This window comes from Desmodus rotundus, chromosome 12 (genome assembly GCF_022682495.2).
Source record: "Desmodus rotundus isolate HL8 chromosome 12, HLdesRot8A.1, whole genome shotgun sequence".
In the NCBI taxonomy this organism is placed as follows: Eukaryota; Metazoa; Chordata; class Mammalia; order Chiroptera; family Phyllostomidae; genus Desmodus; species Desmodus rotundus.
The window spans coordinates 83,879,377-83,900,091 of NC_071398.1; the positions used below are offsets into that span (position 1 = coordinate 83,879,377).

At 46.9% G+C, this 20,715-nt stretch overlaps 1 protein-coding gene across 4 annotated transcripts; it reads left to right on the top strand.

Moving 5' to 3' along the window:
* Positions 1-6,114: 6,114 nt before the first annotated feature.
* On the top strand, positions 6,115-16,349 carry SERTAD4 (SERTA domain containing 4). 4 transcript variants are annotated; one of them, XM_053915813.2, is made up of 5 exons: positions 6,115-6,514; positions 9,905-9,960; positions 11,529-11,720; positions 12,918-13,033; positions 14,823-16,349. In XM_053915813.2, the coding sequence occupies exons 3-5, from the start codon at positions 11,546-11,548 to the stop codon at positions 15,579-15,581; spliced, it is 1,050 nt and encodes a 349-aa protein (XP_053771788.1). In that variant the 5' UTR covers positions 6,115-6,514; positions 9,905-9,960; positions 11,529-11,545; the 3' UTR covers positions 15,582-16,349. The 4 variants fall into 4 exon arrangements, with proteins under 4 accessions (XP_053771788.1, XP_053771787.1, XP_053771789.1 ...); XM_053915812.2 differs by lacking the exon at positions 9,905-9,960; XM_053915814.2 differs by lacking the exons at positions 6,115-6,514; positions 9,905-9,960 and adding an exon at positions 10,008-10,210.
* The last annotated feature ends 4,366 nt before the right edge of the window (positions 16,350-20,715 follow it).

Genomic DNA, 20,715 nt, shown 5'->3' on the forward strand with positions numbered 1-20,715 from the left:
CACAAACTCAAAGGTCACAGGTTCAATTCCCAGTCAGGGCACATGCCTGGGTTGCAGGCCAGGTCTCTGATTGGGGGTGTGTGAGAGGCACCTGATCGATGTCTCTCTCCCTTGATTTCTCTCTCCCTCCCCCTCTCTCTAAAAATAAATAAATAAAATCTTAAAAAAGCAGATTTGAAAATCCCACCTGTGTCCTTCTTCCCCTCCAGGGACCACCCCGCCATCACAGACCAGCATCCGCCCTCACCCAGGCTGCTGGCAGAGCTTCCCAACCCCACTCTCCACTGCACATCACTCTTCCTAAAGCTTTGATCGTGTGCTTCTCCAGTTCAAACGCCTCTGGTGCTCCCCATTCCTTAAATGAAACTCACCTTCATCTTGTTTGTAAATGTTCATTATCACGTGGCCCCACCTCCCTTCTACTAGCACATACCTTACTCCTCCGGCACAACTGGAATACTCACTGCTCTCTGCAGTTGCCCTTTGCTTTCTCTCCTCTGTGCCTCAGATGGCTCACTCCACTTGACATACCTTTCATCTTCACCCATTGAAAGGCTACTTATTTTTCAAGGTCAACTTTAGATTTTACTTTGTTAAATAAGTCTTTCCGGTTCCCCCCGCGTGATCTGATCTGTCCCACCATGAACGCCCATGATATCCACTATGCCCTGAATTACTAAGTTGTACCATTATTTCTACGCTTGTCTTTTGCTACTCATTCTATTCCATAGGCCTAGGAACAGTGTCGTATTCATCTCTACTTCACCTGCATTGCCTAGCTCAATGCTTGCATAGAAAACACACACAATTATTAAAAGTATTATTGAGCGAGTTTTAAAGAATGATGAGGAAGACACAGGAGGAGTTCCTGGCTTCTGAAAGGGTGGCTTTGCCAAGAAGTGACATTACAGGCTCCTGGAGAGCGACTTTATACACTTTGTAATTTTAAGAATATAGCTCAGGACAAGCATCTTGGCAATAAATGGAAATCTGCCTCGGGGAAAAGGAGAGTTGGTCCAGAGCACCAGCATCCCTTTGGATGAAATTGGAGACTCAAAGGGAGAAAGGCAGCATGAAACCATGGGGTACTTGAGGATCTTGGGAATGCCTTCGGGTCCTAGAATACCTCACGTCAGACCAGAGCACTGGGCCAGAGGATATTGCAAGAGGCAAATGAGTTGGTGATAAAATGAGCTGCCTCTTTCGCTACTCTACATACACTAGACAAGAGTATCTCTAATAGCCTTCTTCACGTTCAGGTACATATGGGAAACCAACTGTTGGCCAATTGCTCGATCAATCAACACCTATTTGTTGAGTGCTTTCAGAGTGCCAGGCACTGTGCTTGGTGCTGGAGATAATAGGAGTGAATAAAAAAGACAAAAATTACTGCCTTCATGGACCTACTTGTTGTGGGAAAAGATAAGTGATAAATAGAATAAATGTGTAAAATATAGAGTTTATGAGGTGATAAATTCTTTGGATAAAAATAAAAAAGAAATGGAGATGAAGTCTTAGAATGTTAAGCACAGTGGTTAGGCTTCATCGAGAAGATGATATCTGAGCAAAGACTTGGAAGAGGTGGAGCCATGATATGTGCAGCTATCTGAGAAAAGAGCATTCTGGGAAGTGGGAATGGCCAGTGCAAATGTCCTGAGGTAAGCACGTGCCTGACACCCTGAAGCCAGAGTAGCTGGAGACAGTGATAAGTCAGAGAAGTAAAAGGAGACTTCCAGCCTGGACAGGCCATTGTAAGGACTTGGCTTTTATGTTGGTGAAATAGGAGCCTTGGGAAGAGTCTCAGTGAAAATTGATGTCATTGACTGTTGAGTTGAAACTAAACTGTAAAAAGAGCCAAAGACTAAAGCAGGGAGACCAGTTAGGAGGCTACTGCAAATATCCCAGGCAAGAGATGACGATGGAGGCTTGACCAGGGTGGTGGCAGCAGAGATGACAAATGATCAGAGTCTGGAAAAATGTTAAACGTAAAGACTGATGAGTTTTCTGATGTATTCAATGCAGGACATACAGGAGAAAAGAGTCAAGGATGACTCCAAAGGTGTGTGTTTGTTTGTTTGTTTGTTTTGCATGAGCAACTGAAAAAAATAGTATGGTTCATTAACTGGAATGGAGAATATGAAGAGTGGCATAGTTGGGGAACAGAGAAAATCAGGGGGTAGTTTTTGCACCTGCAAAGCTTGTGATATCTAGGGAACATCTAGGTGGAGAGAGGTCTGGACTGGAGACCAAAATTTGGGAGTCAGAATAAAGATGGTATTTGAAGCCACAAAACTGGATGAGATCTACATGAGATTGGCTGCAAGGAAGAGACTAACTAGGTTCAAGGACTGAGCTGGAGGCGCTCAAACATTCAGAGGTCATAGAGAAGGCAAGGAACCGCTAACAGAGACTGAGAAGGAAGAACCAGTAAGGTAGGGGCAAACCAGGTGAGTACGTTTTCCTGGAAGAAGAATAAAAGATGTTTCAAAGAAAAGGGAGTTACCGACTTGGTCAAACGCTGCTTTAAGGTCAAGGAAAATGTGAACCAGGAAAAGATTCCCAATTTAGCAACGTAGAGGTCATCGGTGACGTTGACAATCCCAGTTCCGATGGATGATGGGCTGAGAAAGCCTACCCGGAGAAGGTGTGAGACAGTTGTCAGAGCAATGGGACATAAACACCTCTTTTTGTTGTAAGAAGGTTGCGCTTCATTTTAAAAGCCAGAAATTCAGATTTTTTATTCATCCAAATGAGCATTGTGTCCACAGCAATTGGAATCCATCAGATTTTAGTTGAGAAATCCCCCTTTCAAAGGACAGAAACTTTTTGTGAAACGCGTTTTAGCAGTTTTGAGGCTGGCACTCTCTGGTAACTGAAGAAAGACGACCATGGCCTGCAGTGAGTTAGCAGCTCAAGGTATTTTAAGTTTTATAATCTAATTTCTATCTTTGGATGCACCCCCCCCAATAATGACATCATAGTTCTGCAGATGAATGTTTCATTTTAAATTACATTAGCTCATTCAGATACCTCGTTATTTATCTTTCTGCTTTTATTTAATCTTTATTGTACTTCTTCCATTACCATTTAGTCCCCATATACCCCCCTCCTCCAGCAACCGCCACACTGTCGTCCACGTTTGAGTCCTTTTTCCTTTTTGCTTGATCCCTCCACCCCCTAACCTCCCCCCACCTGTCATCCTGCTCTCCATTTATGACTATCCCCATTGTCCTTGTTCAGTTTGTTCATTAGATCCCACATAGGAGTGAAATCACATGGTATTTGTCTTTCTCTGACTGGCTTATTTCACTTAGCATCATGTTCTCCAGGTTCATCCATGCGGTCTCCAAGGGTAAAATTTTCTTCTTTTTTATGGCTGAGTAGTATTCCATTGTGTAAATGTCCCATAGTTGTTCTATCCACTCATCTACTGATGGACACTTGGGCTGCTTCCATATCTTGGCAATTATAAATAACACTGCAATGAACATAGGGCTGTTTATGTTCTTTGGATTAGTGTTCTGGGTTCCTTCAGATATATTCCCAGAAGTAGGATCACTGGGTCAAAAGGCAGACCCAATTTTTTCATTTTTTCAGGTATCTCCATACTGCTTTCCACAGTAGCTGCACCAGTCTGCATTCCCCCCAACAGTGCAAAAGGGACCCCCTTTCTCCACATCCTCGCCAGCACTTCTTGTTTGTTGATTTATTGATGACAGCCCTTCTGACAGGTGTCAGATGGTATCTCATGTAGTTTTAATTTGTATTTCTCTGATGATTAGTGATATTGAGCATCTTTTCATATGCCTATTGGCCATCTGTACGTCCTCTTCAGAGATGTGTCTATTCAGGTCCTTTGCCCATTTTTTAATTGGGTTGTTTGTTGTTTTGTGTTGAGTTTTGTACGTACCTTATAAATTTTGGATATTAACCCCTTATCAGATGTATTGGCATTTTTTTCTTTTAATAATGTTTTAAAATAATTTTTCAATAATGTTTCTCATCCTATGGACATTTATTTGACAGCCTTTCTTACTTGTAGACCTTGATTCACGTAGTCAACAGTGGGCACCGAATCTCAGAAAACATGAACTTGAGATTAAAGGCAGGGCAGGACAAGCTGGCGGTGAAACACGCGAACACAGCGCATCTGCACAGGACGGGGTCGAGTTCAGGCTCCGAGCCACGAGGGTGCTGTGAAGTGCAATGATTTCATACTTGTGATGTCACTTTGCTGTAACATGAGAGCCAAGAGTCCTCCCCGCCCAAGGGCAGTGGCCGATTTCCCAGAAGGCTCATTTCCCAAAGCCAAAGCTCCAAAGATGCCAATGCAACCCATGCTGATGCTTCGTCTCATGTTATTTCTCAATTTTATGCTTAATTTACTCCTTTTGGTTTTATGTATTTTGACACAGCCCAGTGTATGTGGGGATTTCCCCACAGTTCTTTAAATGCTATAAAACTTTAATATGGGGAGATAAAAACAATCATAAGCCATGCCTCCAAGCCCTCACATCTAGTTCATTTGAGTTAAGCACTCACCCTTTTTGATAGATTTAGATTTTCAAGTTCTTGCGCTGCTTTAAATGCCCTTGTGCCTTTCCTTGCCCTCCTCCCCCACCCAAATGAAAATTATATTCTACCCACAACCTGGGCATGCAACGCCTATCGATGGCACAAAATGGCATCTTTACAATCCTTAAATTATCATGATAATGGCCTATACCGTGCCTGAGCCAATGAGATGCAAAGTGGTTCAGGAGAAAGCCACGATGAATGCCCGGCCCCGGCTTCAGGTGTGCAACCTGAAATGTCTTTTGGAAAAAATGAAATATTGCTCCAGGAAGTCTGTGGAGTTTGTCTGTTTCAGCGTAATTGCCTCCTCTCAGCTTCCTAATACCCTTAAAACCTCTGAGAGTCTTTAATGTACAAAGTTCAACAGAAATACCTTCAAAGCAGATTAGTTCTAATTATAGTTAATATTTGTTTGCTGCTTTATTGAATAAACTACATTTGCTTTTTTAAAAAGAAGAAGAAAAAGGAATTCACTTAACTGCATGTCAGTCGCCCAAATTTTAAGTGTACAAATGAAATGGAAAACATTTATTACACAAATTTAATTACAATTCTAAGAAATAAACATGCAAATTAGATAGAGTTCAATTTGCAGATGCTAATCCTCATCCTTGATCTTGCTCCTTTCCTCTCTGGTTTTCAGTCTGTGACTCTCCTTAATTCCTAGGGAGCCTGGCAGCCAGGGGTTTGGCTTTTCACAGCCGGAGGATCACTGTTTTAAAGAAGTGTTATATTTAGCACATCTGGCATAGTAGCAGTAAACAAACATTATAGTCTTTGTAACACTTTTGTGCAGGTGCCTTCCCCCTGATTTTATTAGGTCTATGCCTTCCAAGCCTCTGCGTTCATTACACCTGAAATGACCCATCTCGACTTCGGAGGGGTCCCTAGACAGAAGTTATGAATTAATGTTTCAAAAAACAAACTCCAATTGAGCCCAATATAGGGGAAAATTACTATTTGCAAAATAATGCGATGCCGGGGTGGTTTAAATTACATTCTCTTGACCAAGGACAACCTCCTTTATTACTTTTTTATTTCCTGGAGGTTTTCCCTGGAGGCTCCCCAGCCAGAAAGTGTTGCCAATTGAAGTTGCAACAAGACCAAGGTTGCTTTTTTATACTCCTGCAGCTCCGGAGGAGACCGGGCGGGGGCGGGCGGCGAGGGGGGAATAACTGCTCCGTCCTGCAAAGACATCTGTTTCTCATCTCCGTTTGCTGTGGCAAAGGAGAAGAAAGTCTTTTGCAAAGGGTGGGAACGCACAGATTTTTTTTTTTTTTTTAGTCACACGCACACACAACAACAACAAAACTAAACCAAATTTAAAAAGAGAGAAGACATCTCAGAAGGTTGCCGAGTGAATGCATAATTCGGCTGGAGCCGAGCCCCCGGGGCTAGGGCGGGAGCCGGGAGCGCGTGGGGTCTGGGCTGCGGGCTGGAGCCGGGCCCGCGTGTCCCCGGGCACCGCGAGGGGGGGCGGAGGGGGAGGGAGGGCGGGAAGCAGGCAGGGGGCGGGCTGGGGTGGGGGTGAGGGGAAGGCGCCCCGTGTGCTGCCTGCGGAGCGGCGGCGGCGGCGGCGGGAGCATAGGGAGGGAGGGCGAGCGCTTGTCATGTTCCCTCTCTCGCCCTGGGGGCATCCTGCACAACCTCTCCTCGGAAATCCACGGGGAAATGGCAAACAGGATTGACGGGTTTCACACGCTCCTCGCCAGACAGAGCCGCTCATTTCCATAACCGTCTGCAGCGACGGCGGCGCGGCGCCCCAGTCGCGGCGGCGGGACCTGTCCGGACCCTCGCCCCCGGCGCACCAGCGGCCACCGCCGACCGGGCCGCCCGGCGGGACCCGCGAGACTGTGCAGCGGCGGCCGGGCTGGCGCCGAGCCCGAGCGGACAGGGAGCAGCTGGAGCGCTGCGGCCGCCGCCTCCCGCTGACCCCGCGGTAAGAGCCGGGCTGGCCGTGGGCGGCGGGGGCGGAAGGGCCGAGGCCGATCGCGCGGCCTCCGCCTGCCCGGACCGGCACCCACGCGGCCTCCCGCGCGCCTCCGGGCGCCCGGGCTGCGCCGGGGTCACCGAGTGGTTTCGCGCAGGCCGGAGCGGGGACGGCGAGCGGCCGGGGCGCCGCTGGGCGCGGAGGGGACACGGGCCTGTTCGGGACCGGAGTGCGCCGCGGCGCCTTTCCCCGGGCGGGAACCGCCGCCTCCCGGCTGCTCCCGCGGCCGCCCGCGCGCGCCGAGCCGAGTCCAGGGGCAGGTGGAGGCGGCCGCTCGGGCGAGATCTCAGGGTCCTGGGTGGCTGCCTGTTCCCTTATCCTGGGGGACAAGGGCCAGGAGGGGGGATGCCTCCGGGTCTGGACGCCGCGGCGCCTGGCAGGTGGGGAGGGAGGGGATGGCGGATGTCAGGAGCGCGCGTTTACGAGAGAAGGAATAGCTGCGGGAGCTGACACCTTCTGTCCCCGCCACCTCCGCCCGCGCACTCTCCTCCCCAGCAACCGAGCCGCGCTGCGGGCGGCGGCGGCGGCTCCTCTGTCCTCAGCTCACCTCCCGGGCGGGCTCCGCTGCTGCCCGCCGGGTCCACGCCTCCGCGCCTCTCCCTTCCTCCCCTCCCGCCTCCTCGGCCCTCGCAACTTTCCCGAGTGTCCGGCCGGGGCGGCAGAGATGGGGTGTGGCGCGCGGGCTGGGCGCTTGCCGGCGGGAGATGCGGCTGTGTCCCCGCAGCCCCGGTGCTACGGCCGCGCTGGGCGCTCCCGCAGCCTCCGGCGCGGAGTCGGCTTGGCATGGAGGGAGGAAGGGAGGGCCGGGCAGGATCGGCTGCGGGCTGGAGCGCAGACTGGGGCCAGCCTCGCCAGAGCCCAGCCAACCGCCCTGAGTCATTTCCTTGGAATCCTACCTTTGGTGTTTATTTCCCTTAGAAGGAAACTTGGTTTTAAAAAAAGAAGAAGAAAAGAAAGAATAATAATAGCTCTTATTCTTCAGGAGAGGCGCAGGACTCGGGCACCGTGGAAAGACAACTTGCCTTTGTTCCCAGACACTTGGGGTGTTGTTTACTTTCTCCTGCTGCCGGTGGCAGGCTGGGCTCTGCTCAGCGCCCCAGAGAGGGGCTCAGAGGCTTAGGCCCCGGCTCCCCCGGGGGTGTGGCTGTTTGGGAGCCAGGATCCCATGGCTGCTGCCAGCTTGCAGGGAGTCGGTTCTCCAAACCTCGGACCCCAGGCTTGGGCCTGAGATGGGGAGACCTGGCGCCGGTGTTTGGACACCCAGGCACCCTCGCCACGCCCCCACCACCTCAAGCCCCCCAAGGCCCAGGACCCGCATTCCCAGCACCAGGGCCAGACTTAAATAAAGCTTTTGGTTCTCCGCTGGGCTCTCAGAGAAGCTACTGTTGAGAAATATACTTCCCAGGCAGACAGGTGTACTGCCAGGGCTGGCAGGAAAGTGATGCCTGTCTATTCAGAAGGGTTCGAAGGATTTTATTCCGCCCCTCCAGCCTCTTCTGGACAGTTGGACCACCGCTACCCAGAGCTGGTCGAGCTGTTGAGATCTTATTAGGGACGATGTTGAGGTCTGGGCTTGGTTCCACCTGGGCAGGACATTTAAGGCTGGCAGTGTCAAAGGTGGTTTGCAAAGAGCAGCCCTTTACTTCCTTGCTTTTCAGTATTGGAATCAGACTGCCACAATGCTTTTTATAAAACGCTCTCCAATTTCCATGACAAATGTGGGAGGGGTGGGCAAAGAATGACCACAGGCCCCTGCTAGATTCCAGGTGTCACAGAATCTGCAGCCGCCCTGTTCCGTGTGCCAGCCACTCCTATTAGCATTATAATGGCTCTGAGAAAAAAGAAGCCCCACTCCTCTGGAAAAACCAAACTGTATAGAAATGCCTGGTAACTTTACTGTGAGCATTTGCTGGGAAAGCTCGGCATTTCCGCCCTCAGGCTGCTGGGAATGCTAGAGGTGTCATTCCACTACAGCCACCTGGCTCACAAAACAGACATGCAGGAGCCTGAGGAGAAAAGGTCAGAGCCTTCTTATTTTTTAAACACACTGGAACACCCTCCTCACCCACCCCTCCTTCTCCTTCTTCTTCTTCTTTTTTTTTTTTTTTTGTTTGGAACACCCTTTTTTTTGAATACTCTCACCTGTCATGTTAAGCAGATTTTGCCATTAATATGCATCTTAGTGGCTACATCTAATATTAAGAGTGTATAAATCTGTGGATTTAAACTTCTGAATTCAGTAGCAGAATTATGTAAATCTCTTCATACGGAGTATAATGATGGTTTATATCTGCACGCATAATGCAAATAAAGAATCATGTGAAACATTGGTGCTTAGCGCTGCACACTCCCAATTCTTCGTGAACCTTAAACTTGCCTTCTTAATTTGTTAACATCCCCGACTGTAAATTCTGAATAGACTTAGGAAGACTCAATTGCAAAATCTCCTCCCCACGCGCACGGAATCTCAACTCAGGTATATTTTATTCACACTTACATAAACCACTGTGAAACTCGGCCTTTCCAGGTTAGGATTTAGTGTGTAAGTTTCCAATTCAGAAAAAAAACCCAAAAAATAAACCTTACTGAAACTGGGTATCATAAAGGAAAAAAAAAAACCAGCCAAGATAAAAACAATTCTGCCGTGTTTCAAGTTCGTGTATCAAGTTCAAATGCCTAATGGCAGAATTTTATGTACTGGAAACAACAAATAGAAACACTGAAATCCTCAACAACCAAAAACGCTACAACAATGAGTCCTTGAAATATAAACAAACTCTTCCTAACATAAAACAGCACAAGGCCCACATAATGTCCTATTAAACAACGGTAATTGCTGCGTGGGGCCTGCAGAGGCCTTTTTTTTTTTTTTTTTTTTAAGGGGCATGGATTTGTCAACCTGCTTTGGTTTGGATGTAATAAAAAGTTCTTGGGCAAAACACTTGGATCTTATTCCCAGAAGCCAGCACAAAAGGGAGGGTAAATTTCAAGCTGGAAAACAGTGTTGCAGCCTCCAAGAGAGGGCCGCTGCCTCCGAAAAAGCTGTCATTCCCGTGTTCCTGGCAATAGCACTTCCTGATACAATTGTCTTAAAATAGGTTAAGAATTTCAATTTGGACCATGTCATGAGAGTCTTCCAGGGAATAAATTATCGTGAGGTTGGACGCCTTGTTTGGATACTGAGCTGGAGGGGTGACAGACAGAGTGGTGTAGTGCCTGCAGTCGATGTCGTCTCAGTGTTTTGGCTGATGTCTCAAAGAGCAAAATTAATAGCACGTGCCACCATCACTTTTTAGAGAATTAATTGAACCTCCTTTCCCCCCCTCCCCTTGTAATTAGATTTCCTACTAAGTCCTGGCTGCTGCCTCTTTGGAGGGCATTTGACAAGAGAAGGGGTAAGTGGTTCAGAAGCCCAAATTCCAGCCACTGACCTGGATCCCTCCCTTGTCTGTCAGAAGGCTTTGCTTCTTTCTTCAGGGAGGCTGGGATGGCATTCAGGATCCCAAAGAGAAGCCTGGGTGAAGGATGGAGTTATTGCTGCCAAGAGCTTCTCTGTTAGCCAGAAGGAGGTTGTCACTTTAATGAAGCTATTTCCCTGCCCTTGGTGTCTTTTACCTGGAAGTGGACTCTTGTTATAACATGTAGGTAATACCAGTCTCCCAGGAGACAATAGGAGAGTCACCTTTCCCCAAAACATTATGAACTGTATAATTTGGAGAAGAAAGCAAGAACTAGACCCTTCGTGCACATAGGAAAGACAATCAAGCTACAGAAAGCAGGTCTGACATCACTCTTTGTGACAGTCCTTCAAACTGCAAAGTGACATAGGGGAGGTTTGGCTCTCCTGAAGGAACTGGCACTTAGTAAGGTACTGAGGCTGCTCTGCTGTCCCCGCTAAGCTATCTGTGGTCTCTAGGGCTTTCTACTTTAGCGTCAGACCCTTTTTTCCCTTGAACTCAATCTAGACCCTACCTTGAGCCCTACTTAGGACGCAGTGAAGATACCAAGCCCCACCTGAGTCGTGGAGGAGCCCAGAGCACATCACAGGGCAGAGAAGCTCCTTGTCTCCCTGGAGACCCTGGGGAAGGATGTGAACCGGAGAGAAGGGCAGTGGTGTGTTGGCTCTTGGAAAGTTCCTGCCTTGTGTCTGGGCTTTGTAGTGTAGAGTTGCCGGCTGCCTCTGGCCCCCGAAACCCTGGCTCCTGTTTAATATTCTGCCTGCTCCGTTGATGTTGTGCTTGGCTCCTGTGGGACTGCAACTCACGGCTTGAAACTGGAGCCAATTTTCTGTCTTCGTCTCTCAGTGTTTTGACTGGAGGCAGATCCAGTTCAGGCCGATCAGGGCTGGTGGAAACAACTACCAAGTGTGTCTCTGTCTGCTTCGCTTTGGGAGAAGAAAGTGGAGGGAGCCCCAGAATGTTGTAGAGGAACTGGCCCTGCGGAAACGAGAGGAGGAGGGGGCAGCGGAACAGACGAACCCGAGAGCATCAATAAGGATTCCGGTGGAGATTTCTGCCTCCCTTAACCCCTTTCCTTTGATTGATTAGCGGATTTCATCAAAGGAGACTCTCGGGGGATTGGCTAGAAAATTGATTGTGCCTTATTAATAGAAAGGAAGCGCAAGGGCTTTGGCCTTGCCTCCTAGCGGTACATTTTCTGCAGCAAGGTCAGGAGGAAAATGTGTTTAGGAGGCAAAGCAGCTGTTTCGAAGAGGGCTGAGGGGAATCTGAGAACAATAAGAAATGGGGTTTTAAAGATCCGCCCATGAAATGCAGATCGCCGAACGCTGAGGCTGAGCTGGTAGCAGCAAGAGAGTTTGCTGAGGTTTTCTTTGAAAACATAATGAAATGTCTCAGGGCGATGGGGAGGGCCAAGAAGTAAAAGTTTCCCAAAGCAAAGGGAGGAAGGGGCCCAGGCCATCACCTGGCTGCCTCTTGATGAGGGCTGTTTTCTGTTTTTTCAGATCTGAGGCTGTCAGAGATGACTCTGGTTCTGTCCATGAATAGATTCTGCGAGCCCATTGTCTCGGAAGGAGCTGCTGAAATTCCAGGGTACCAGACACTATGGGAGGCTGACAGCTACGGAGGTCCAAGCCCCCCAGGGCCAGCCCAGGCTCCTCTGCAGGGAGACCGGGGAGCCGGCCCCCCGCTGGCAGGTACTGCTCTTGGCCTTCCCCTGCTGCCCTCTGAGGCCAGACTGGTGGGAGGAGGTGGTGTCTGCAGAGCCTCTGGGAGCTGAGCCTGCTCCAGGGACTTTCCAGGCTGCCTGTGTGCCTCTCTTAAGTGAGCCCAGGGCCCCAGGGAGAGGGCCCGAGGGGATATTTAAATTGCATTCAAATCTGAGTCTGGACATGTGCTTCTGCTTTGTGTAAGTCCTGAGTCTATATTTTTAAGAGAGTCAAACCAGATCCTGAAACTCTCAGTCCGGGATTTGGCTTTCCACCCTGTGGAATTGCATGGTTCTCAGAGCTAGACAAGCCCCAGTGGACTTGACCATGAAACCTTCACCCCGTGAGACAGTAAGGAATCTGCACTTGGGGCCCACAGCTATGTGTCTCTTCCTTTTATTGAGCACACAGTTGGCTTTGGTGTTGTAGGGGGAAAGTGGCAGAGCTCAGAAAACAGAAATATGTTCTTTCTGATTCTGTACTCTAATATTTTCAGGTAAGTTCCTTTGGATTTTTGTGCAGTACTAGCAATTTTAAAAACCCTACAGTGCAAAAACAAGTACTTGTGAAGTCTGTTTTGCTAAAAAGGATTAAAAGCTGTGGTCTTTCAAAATTAGACCCTACTTGAACTCATAGTTGACATGTTACATTTTTGCGAGCAAAAAGGACTTCAGTTACCCAAAATTTCAATTTAAAATGTAAAATTTTATATTTTGAAAGAAGAACTATTATAACTTCAATGTACAGGTAATTATTTCTTTCCTTAACTAGAGCAAATAATATGTGAAAGTTGTGTAATTATTAGTGCTTACAATTTAAAATTGTATATATTTGAACAGTGGTGTTGATACCCAAGATTTAATTAAACAGTTTGAATAAATGCTAATATTATTTTGGAGTTGTTACACTCCTCCCCTTTATGAGTTTGCCTGTGCACAATATCTGAGTATTTAGCAAATGCTGAAATATGTCATTTTTCCTCTGCAATGGTCTAGAAAGGCTGGCCTGGGTCACAGGATTCTGTATGATAGCAACTATTAAGACAAGTGTTTATTTTTAATCACCACATGTACAGACAGATACATAGCCAAGTTATCTTCTAGAAGGAAAGGGAAGAAAAGTATTTTGTTTGGAGAACCTCTGGCAAACCGCATGTCATTTGTCATATCTGATTTATTACTACAGGATCACATTACAGGGGAATTTCAAACCCTTTAACAACATCCAAGATCGCATACTTTAAGAGGAAGTATGTGGAAGAAGAGGATTTTCACCCACCACTCAGCAGCTGTAGCCATAAAGTACGTTTTTTTAATAGTCATTATTTTTATTAAGAGTTTAAGATACTGAGTAACAGTTGCTTGATCCATTTCCAAAAATTAAATTGTTCCACCCAAGCAAGGAAAGCGAGCTGCCTCTCTTCAGAGCCACATTAAATGCTGTCACTTTTTCGGGTCCTGTGTTACTTTTCACAAGGAGTTGAAGAGCGAGCCTGCAGGAGCGCTTCTACCCAGAAATAACAAAATTAGATAATCCAACGAACGTCTTTGTTACAAATGATTTCATTTTTCTCAAGTCGTGTTAAGGGTTAGGGTTCGTCCTGGTCTGCACGCGTGCTCAGATGCCCTTGCTCTTCCGCGATGTGCGCCTGCCGTGAGCTGCGGCCTGTGCCACTGCTGCCCGTGCCCACGCCGGGGTGGCGCCTCCGGGCGGGTCTCGCCCCTGTAGGGTGGACTCACTGTCCCTGAAGTGTGTGCACGGAAGTAGAAACATGCGCTTCTTTGCACATTTACTACATGTATTTCGTTTATTGAAATATACCATCCATTCGCCAAAAAACACCAAAACTAACTTTTTTGCATGTGTTATAAGGTCATAACAGAATCGGGAATGTGTGTACAAGAATGAAACTGGCCATCTAAGCTTTACAAACACCAGCTCTTATTCCCTATGCTTATCTTCCTCCCACCCCCCAAAAAAACCCTGCTGATTCAATCAACTCAGACCATAGTTGTCGGAAATTCGGACAGGAGTTTTCGTTGTTTGACTCCTCTTTCTGTCTCTTCTTACCCCTGTTCGCAGCCCCAGTCCTTTAGATGTCACTTTGACCTTGCAGGTGCTGGTCTTTCCCTAGCAGGTGTGGTTGCTGCCTTCTGTCAGCCCCAGCTGGTTGAGTTCACAGCCCCTCTGGTTGTGCTACCACTGGCCTTTTTTTATGAGCAGGAATGTCTGGCCCCCAGGACACAGGCCGTTTCTTCCCTCTGTTGTCTGTGGTGTGGTCACAGCACTTTTCCTGTTGCCACGGGATTTGTGCCAACATCCCACGGTGATGGTACCACCCAGCTCAGGAGCGAGTGCTCTCCTTCCCTGTCGGCATCTCTTCTCCTGCCTGGCCCCAGAAGGACGCTACTTTGGCCCTTCCAATCCTTTCAGGTTCTTAGCTTTGCTCCTTATCGTTGTCCCCATGTTAATCGGAGATAATTGCAAGTGTGAAACCCAGAGGGCTGAGATGAGGGGTGGCACTGACAGCCCGGCTCCTGCTCCTCCGGGGCCAGGCCAGGCTTCCAAGGGTACTCACTCTGATTTATTGACATGCAGTATATGAGTGTGTGTGTGTGTGTGCGCGCATGCATGTATATTTGTATCACACACATAAACGCACAAGTATCCCAAGAGTACAGCTTGATGAATTTCACAGAATGAACATATCGACGTCACTAGCTCCTAGACCCAGTAGCAATGTCACCGGAACCCCTCCACGTGCCTGCTTCTAGTCACTGCCTCTCTGTCCCCAAAGAAACCGCTTTCTTGACTCCCAGCAGCATAGTTCAGTGTGTTTTCCATGGCCCTCACTGTGCCAGAAAGAGAGCCGACAACCTGCCCCGTCCCTGCAGAGGTCTGCATTGGGGACCAGGCCCATGTGTCCGCCCGGGGGACTTTAGCAGCGCCGAGGCAGTGGCTCTAAGTGAACGTGGAGGAAACGGGACCACAACGTTCCCGGATCCAGAAACTGCCAAGAAAGAAGTATGTGGTGGTGGTATGTTTACATAGTCCATTTCCTAAGCTTTCTCTTACTTTTTTGATTTTTAGACCATCTCGAGTTTTGAGGAACGAGCCCACATCCTTTATATGTCCTTAGAAAAGCTGAAGTTTATTGATGACCCGGAAGTGTACCTCCGAAGATCCGTCCTTATAAACAACTTGATGAAAAGGATCCATGGGGAAATTATCATGCAGAATAACTGGTGCTTTCCTGCCTGCTCTTTCAATGGCAGCCCTGCCCAAGAGTGGTTTCTGGCTCAGGACTGTCCTTACCGGAAACGACCGCGGATGGCCAAAGAGGAGTGTGAAAAGATCCACACCTGCTGCTTTTACCAGGACTGTGGGGGTCACTACCTAAATTTACCCCTTTCCGTCAGTGCTAATGTTGGAAGTGCCTCCCCCGCTGCCACCTCCTCCTCCTCCTCGTCCTCCTCTTCCTCCCCCCCTCTGCCTTTACCGAGTTGTTCCCACCAGGTGGATTTTAACGTAGGTAGTGCACCAGTTTACAAGGGTGATGGCCAGATACCTGCCAACGAAATCTTCGTCACTAATGTCAGGTCGCTCGGTGTCCAGGAAAAGGCCAAATTAAGTGATGAGAAAGCAAATAGCGACACCAGCAGGGATGGTGCCCCCCTGAGCCATGAACCTGTGGGAAATGACCTGGCTTTTGAGTGCAAAGGCCAATTCTATGATTATTTTGAGACTGGCTATAATGACAAAAACAGTGTAAGTGAGTCTTGGAAAAAGTCCTTAAGGAAAAAGGAGCCTTCGCCGAGTAACAAACTGTGCTGCAGCAAAAGGAAGTGAAACGCGAGCCGTCCCCTCTCCACCACTCTTTTGACGCATGCACAGCACGACCCATTAGCACTCGCACATTTCCTTCCGAATGGGTGTTCCAGTTTTGTACGACCGATACGATTATGCCGTGAACGTGCCGTGTCGCTTTAACGCCTGGGGAGCAGATTGCATAAAACATCTGTATAGGAGTCATCAGCGAGCTCCTTAGAAATGTGGTGATTTTACCAAGAAAACAGTTGACTTCATGCTTAAAAGTCTGTCTTGGTCGTCTTACAAGAAAGACCAGTAGATTAGGCTGGGGGGACAATGTGTCCTTGTGATATTTCCATTCCCCCCCAAGGAGCCTGTCACTAGCTAAGAAACTTCAACATTTGCAATTAATTAGGTAGTCATTTGGTAAACAAATCAATATAACCAGCCAAGGATGTCTGCTTCATCTATATGATACAGTATTTTTTTTTTTTTCTGAATAAAAGACTGAAGGCAGGGAACTAGGTGAAATGGCTTCGTGGTGCTGTTAAGTCTTTGTATTTAACAGTCTTGTGTGACAGGTGAAACTAGGATGTAACGCAAGTGAAACACACCTGTCTGGGGGCGGCCACCAACGCTGTGCGTGGAGGGTTCTCCCCGCAAGTTCCCGCTTGCCTGCGGTGGGTGTTGGAGGCTTTGAGAGAAGTGGTATACAGGGCGATTTTTGGTGCCTTACTTTGTCTTAATTTTTGCCAGTGTGAAAATTAAGGGTAAATCGGACTTACAGCAGGGATTTAACACACAGGAAACAAAAAAACACAGGGTGGATCAATACCGTTTGGAAACCGTTACTTCGAGCTGTTGCGTTCGACTTTTGATTCGACATCTCTATTCTTCCTTTATTTTTGATGCCCGATTGTTTTTGAATTTGGCATTGTTAGAAAGGGTTGGAGGAAACAATAGAGAGAGCTGTTGGGAACCAGCGCTAGCTGCTTGAGCTTTTCTATGGCAACGGTCTGTTGCTGGGGTTTGGGTTTTTTGGGTTTGGGGTCGTTTTGTTCGGTTTGGTTTTCTTGTCCAATGCAGTTCATGAACCAGTGGCATGCATTATATTTTAACCTGTTTTGCATCATTTCCCTCGTTTAGATTATAAAAGCATGTGGTTTTTTATATATAACTTTTGCTGTTGATTAAGAAGCACAATGTTAATAAACGATGTGGTGATCAATAAGGTTTTCTCTTAAAGAATGTAAAGATTTTAGGTTTGGGGAAGTTATTTTGGAGAAATGGGACTGGGTTGGCAATCGCGACCATGTATTTGGTCAACATTTTTCTCAATAATTTCTTTAATTTATACATTTGTGAGAGCGTGCAGAGTACCCCTGACTCTCCTCCTGCAGCCAGTCCTGCTGCTCAGCTGCGTTCCAATTTCCAAGGCTACCAATGGACTTGGGCCTCCTTACACAGTACTGCACAGGAACCAAATGCCAAACGGAGGAAAGAAGTAAGTCCTCCCCGTTTCTCCAAGATAAAGCTTTTTTATTCTTGCTATTAATATTAAATATAGGTCTCATTCATACAGTGTATGAGTAGGATCATCATTTGGACAATGTCCACAAGGACCAATTTCTAAAACATGTTCTTGTGTAATGGCTGAATAGTCTAGTGAGGTTCGTCCTTTATTTTCAATATTTGATAAACATTTGATGTCGAAAACGTAGATGATAGATGCTTGTATATGAATGTGTTGTTGTAATAAAGTGAGGTTTTCTTGATCTATATTTATTAAAATGATCAAAATTCATTAAGATCGTCTTATGTTAGTGATTATCGGCTACGTTTCTCTCTTCCGTCGCTCGTTCTCCTTTAAAACCCTCAGAGTGTCTAGAAACCATTGTGGGCAGCGGCCACACACGAGTTTTTCCTTGAGGAGATCAGTATGGCAGGAGTTTGAGAACGGTCCTCGTTGGTAGGTTTCGATTTCTGTGGGTTAACATTAAGAGTCCAATGTTAATAAATGGTGTGATTGGGGATCAATAAGGTTTTATCTTAAAGGACCTAAAGATTTTAGTCCTTTGATTTGGGGGGGAAAAAAGAGCATAAGATGAATCTCTGAATACTGAACCCTAGTTCACTCCTTTAGGAAACGTCAGACGGTGAAGATGACCCACGCCTAAATGTTCCAGCGGCTACAGATGAATGCTAGCGGTACTCCGTACAATTCCGTATGAACGGTTTCTTGGAGGCTAATATTTTATCTGAAGAAAGGGGAAAGCTAGTTGGAAGCTAATTAATTTGTCAAATGTAGCATTCTTATTATGAGTGTAATACATAATAGAGATTTAAATATGAAAGAAAGGACTTATTCTTTTGCTTTGTAAAAACCCAGCATTACCAGATGTTTTTCTTAATGGCAAGTCTGTAAGTGACAGAGCTGGTGATTTTCCACAGCACTCACCTGAGCTGCTGGCTCACGCATCTGCTCAGTAGAACCCACTCGAGCTTCTCTGCAATAGTAACGGTGCCTTTGAATCCGGCAGCATGAAAATTCGTAATTTTTAGTCACCAAGTTTTGGTTTCTAGGATATTTCCAGCATACTAAACAGGAATACGTTGTTGTCACCAAAACAAAACAAAAAAAAGTTTCATAAACTTCCATCTAAATGACAAAAACCTTCCTGTTGTTGGTATGAGAGCCTCAGGGCCTCCTATGTGCCTGCGTAGTCCTTTCTGCCTGAGACATACCAAGTGCGATTTTTCCAGAATGGCCAAGGCGCCCCTTAGTATAAGGGAAAGGTCCGAACTGGGTTCTTCTATCGAGGTCAGCCTCGGAGAGTGGAAAAGCTAAGACACCCCCTCACCTCACACTGCTGTCTCCCCACTCGGAAGCAGGACCTTTCTCATTGCTGTGCTCAGCTTTGAGGAAAGCCTGATGTGGCAGAATCCAAACTTTTACAAGTTAAATGAAGGGAAATCCTCACTTAAGGAAATGGCCTGGCTCCTCAAGAGTGCCTGTAATTGCCACTCCCCTGGACATCTGGGTGCATGTCGTTAGCCAAATCCTTCACCTTTGTCTCTGGTCCTTCCTCTCAAAAAGTGGGTGGTGTAGAAGATGGTCTGTAAAGGCACTTTAAAAGGGCAAAGGTAATCATCATCATATGCTTCCACTCTAAAAACCCTATTATTCGATACTTCACCTTGAAAGGGGTCCTGGACACAAGACGGCAGGGGCAGGGACCTGGGAGAAAGGGAGGAAAGGTCAAGATTGTTGGCAGTGACTGTGTGATAGTCAATCATTAGGGTGAAGGATCTTCGGCATGATCTTTTAAGACAATACAAACTGAGACCATTTGACATGCTACTTTGTTAAATAAATGCTGGAGCAAGTGAATGAAGGTATGCACCTTTAGAGCTCATAGACAACTCCGTCAAAGCCTTGCTACGCACCCCTCCAATCGTGAACTTGCGTCACAGCTCCACTTGACAACTTCCTTTCCACGTATCAAGAGGAGCCCAGAACACCTTGCAGAAGACATGGGCATTGCCCAAGAGATGTCATCCTCACAGTAAATATCAGACAAGGACATAAGTGTTCTTATGCGACATAGCTAGGCTTTTTTTTTATATTGTGAGCAATCCTGCTCAAATTGTGAGCAGGAAACGTTTTTGAAAATAATGACCTGTTCCAATCCATGTTTAGGACAGTCCCTTAGATTTGAAGTCACAGTTAAGGTGACCACATCCCTGCCAATTTCAAAAACAAGGATTCTGCATGGAATTAACAATGATGGTTCAAATGACATGCAGAATTGTCCCATGAAGAAAAGAATGAAATCACTATTTAGATAATCAAAGACACAAAGTATGGTTTCTAGTAATTTGTTTTCAGATAGCTGTGTTTTGATTCTGTGGTTTAAAATAAGCTCATCAGGGGTCTTTCAAGTTACTACATGATGTCCCCATCACTTTCTCTGAGTTATGGTGAATAAGGAAGGTGTATTCTCTTCACGTGGCTAAAACTTTTCCATTCTCTGGGATACAGCTACATGACCTAGGGTCAAACAGTTACTAGTTTAAAGATTGTTTCCAGCCGTGTGTACATGCCGTCTTTTAGCCGGGAGAACTCACTTAGGAAAAGCACTTGCAAAAATGTAAGTTATGAACACTTGAATCTCGCATCCTGCCATAAAGCGCATCAGCAAGTGAGTTTAATAAAACATGCTGTTTAAAATAGTCTGTAATTTCCTGTTTCTGCATTTCCCTTCAGTGTCTGTGACAGGCTGAAGAGCGATGGCTAAATGGAGGGAATTTACACGAGCTAGTCTGCTGCTGTTTGCAAACCACCGCCATGAGCTTCATATTCTTTGGTAAACAGTTCCCTGGTGGGCTCTCTATGGTTCACTGTTTCTTCCCTCGGTGTAGGTCCAATTGGTTAATTTTGAAAATGCAAACTACTTCTTCCTAGACTGGAAACACCTGCTTTTGACCACAGTGAAATTGATAGAATGTATGGAGATGAATGAGTCATTTCTCATGACATTTCCCATGTTTTTCAACCCCCTTTTTATAGCTGTTCCCTTGATTTCAAATTATAAAATCTTATAAAATGACCTATCTTGGGAGGGAGGTGGGGGACATACACAGAGAAGAATTTGTGGAGACGTAAGCTGTAGGCTTGCTTCCTGCCAAGATGCAAGACAGTGGGCAAATAGCAGAACTCTGGGGAGGAGGGCCATGGCCTTCAGCGGGCACTGCCTCCATCCGGGCAGCTCCATGGCAGCGGCTGAGTCCAGGCTCGGGCCTGTGATCCTTTGCTGCCCCTTCTGATTGCTCAGCTCACACATGAACCCAACCTGGATACTTCTAGACATACTACTCTTCCTGCAGATGCCTTCCGAGTAATTGCAGTGAGCTAAGCTCAGATATGACATGACGTTTGTGTCCTGGCAATCAAGAAGTGAGCAGATATCTCTGAAATGCACCTAGCAGAGCACTCGGGCATCTGTGCCGCCCTCAAAGCTCACGAAACCCCTGAATGCGTAAGGAAGGAAAAGATGGAGAATAACAGACTACAAGGCAAGGGATTTCAGCAAAAGATTGGGAGTTGGTCTCTGATGGAGTAGAGTAGAGGAAGTGTGAGAAGCAGAGTTCCACACGCATTCCAGAGTGCGTT

Excerpts from the sequence above, each read along its gene's own strand:
- SERTAD4 (XM_053915813.2), top strand. The coding sequence starts at position 11,546 with ATGACTCTGGTTCTGTCCATGAATAGATTCTGCGAGCCCATTGTCTCG. Across the intron at positions 11,721-12,917 it reads AGCCGGCCCCCCGCTGGCAG|GATCACATTACAGGGGAATT; the intron begins GTACTGCTCTTG and ends TTATTACTACAG. Across the intron at positions 13,034-14,822 it reads TCAGCAGCTGTAGCCATAAA|ACCATCTCGAGTTTTGAGGA; the intron begins GTACGTTTTTTT and ends TTTGATTTTTAG.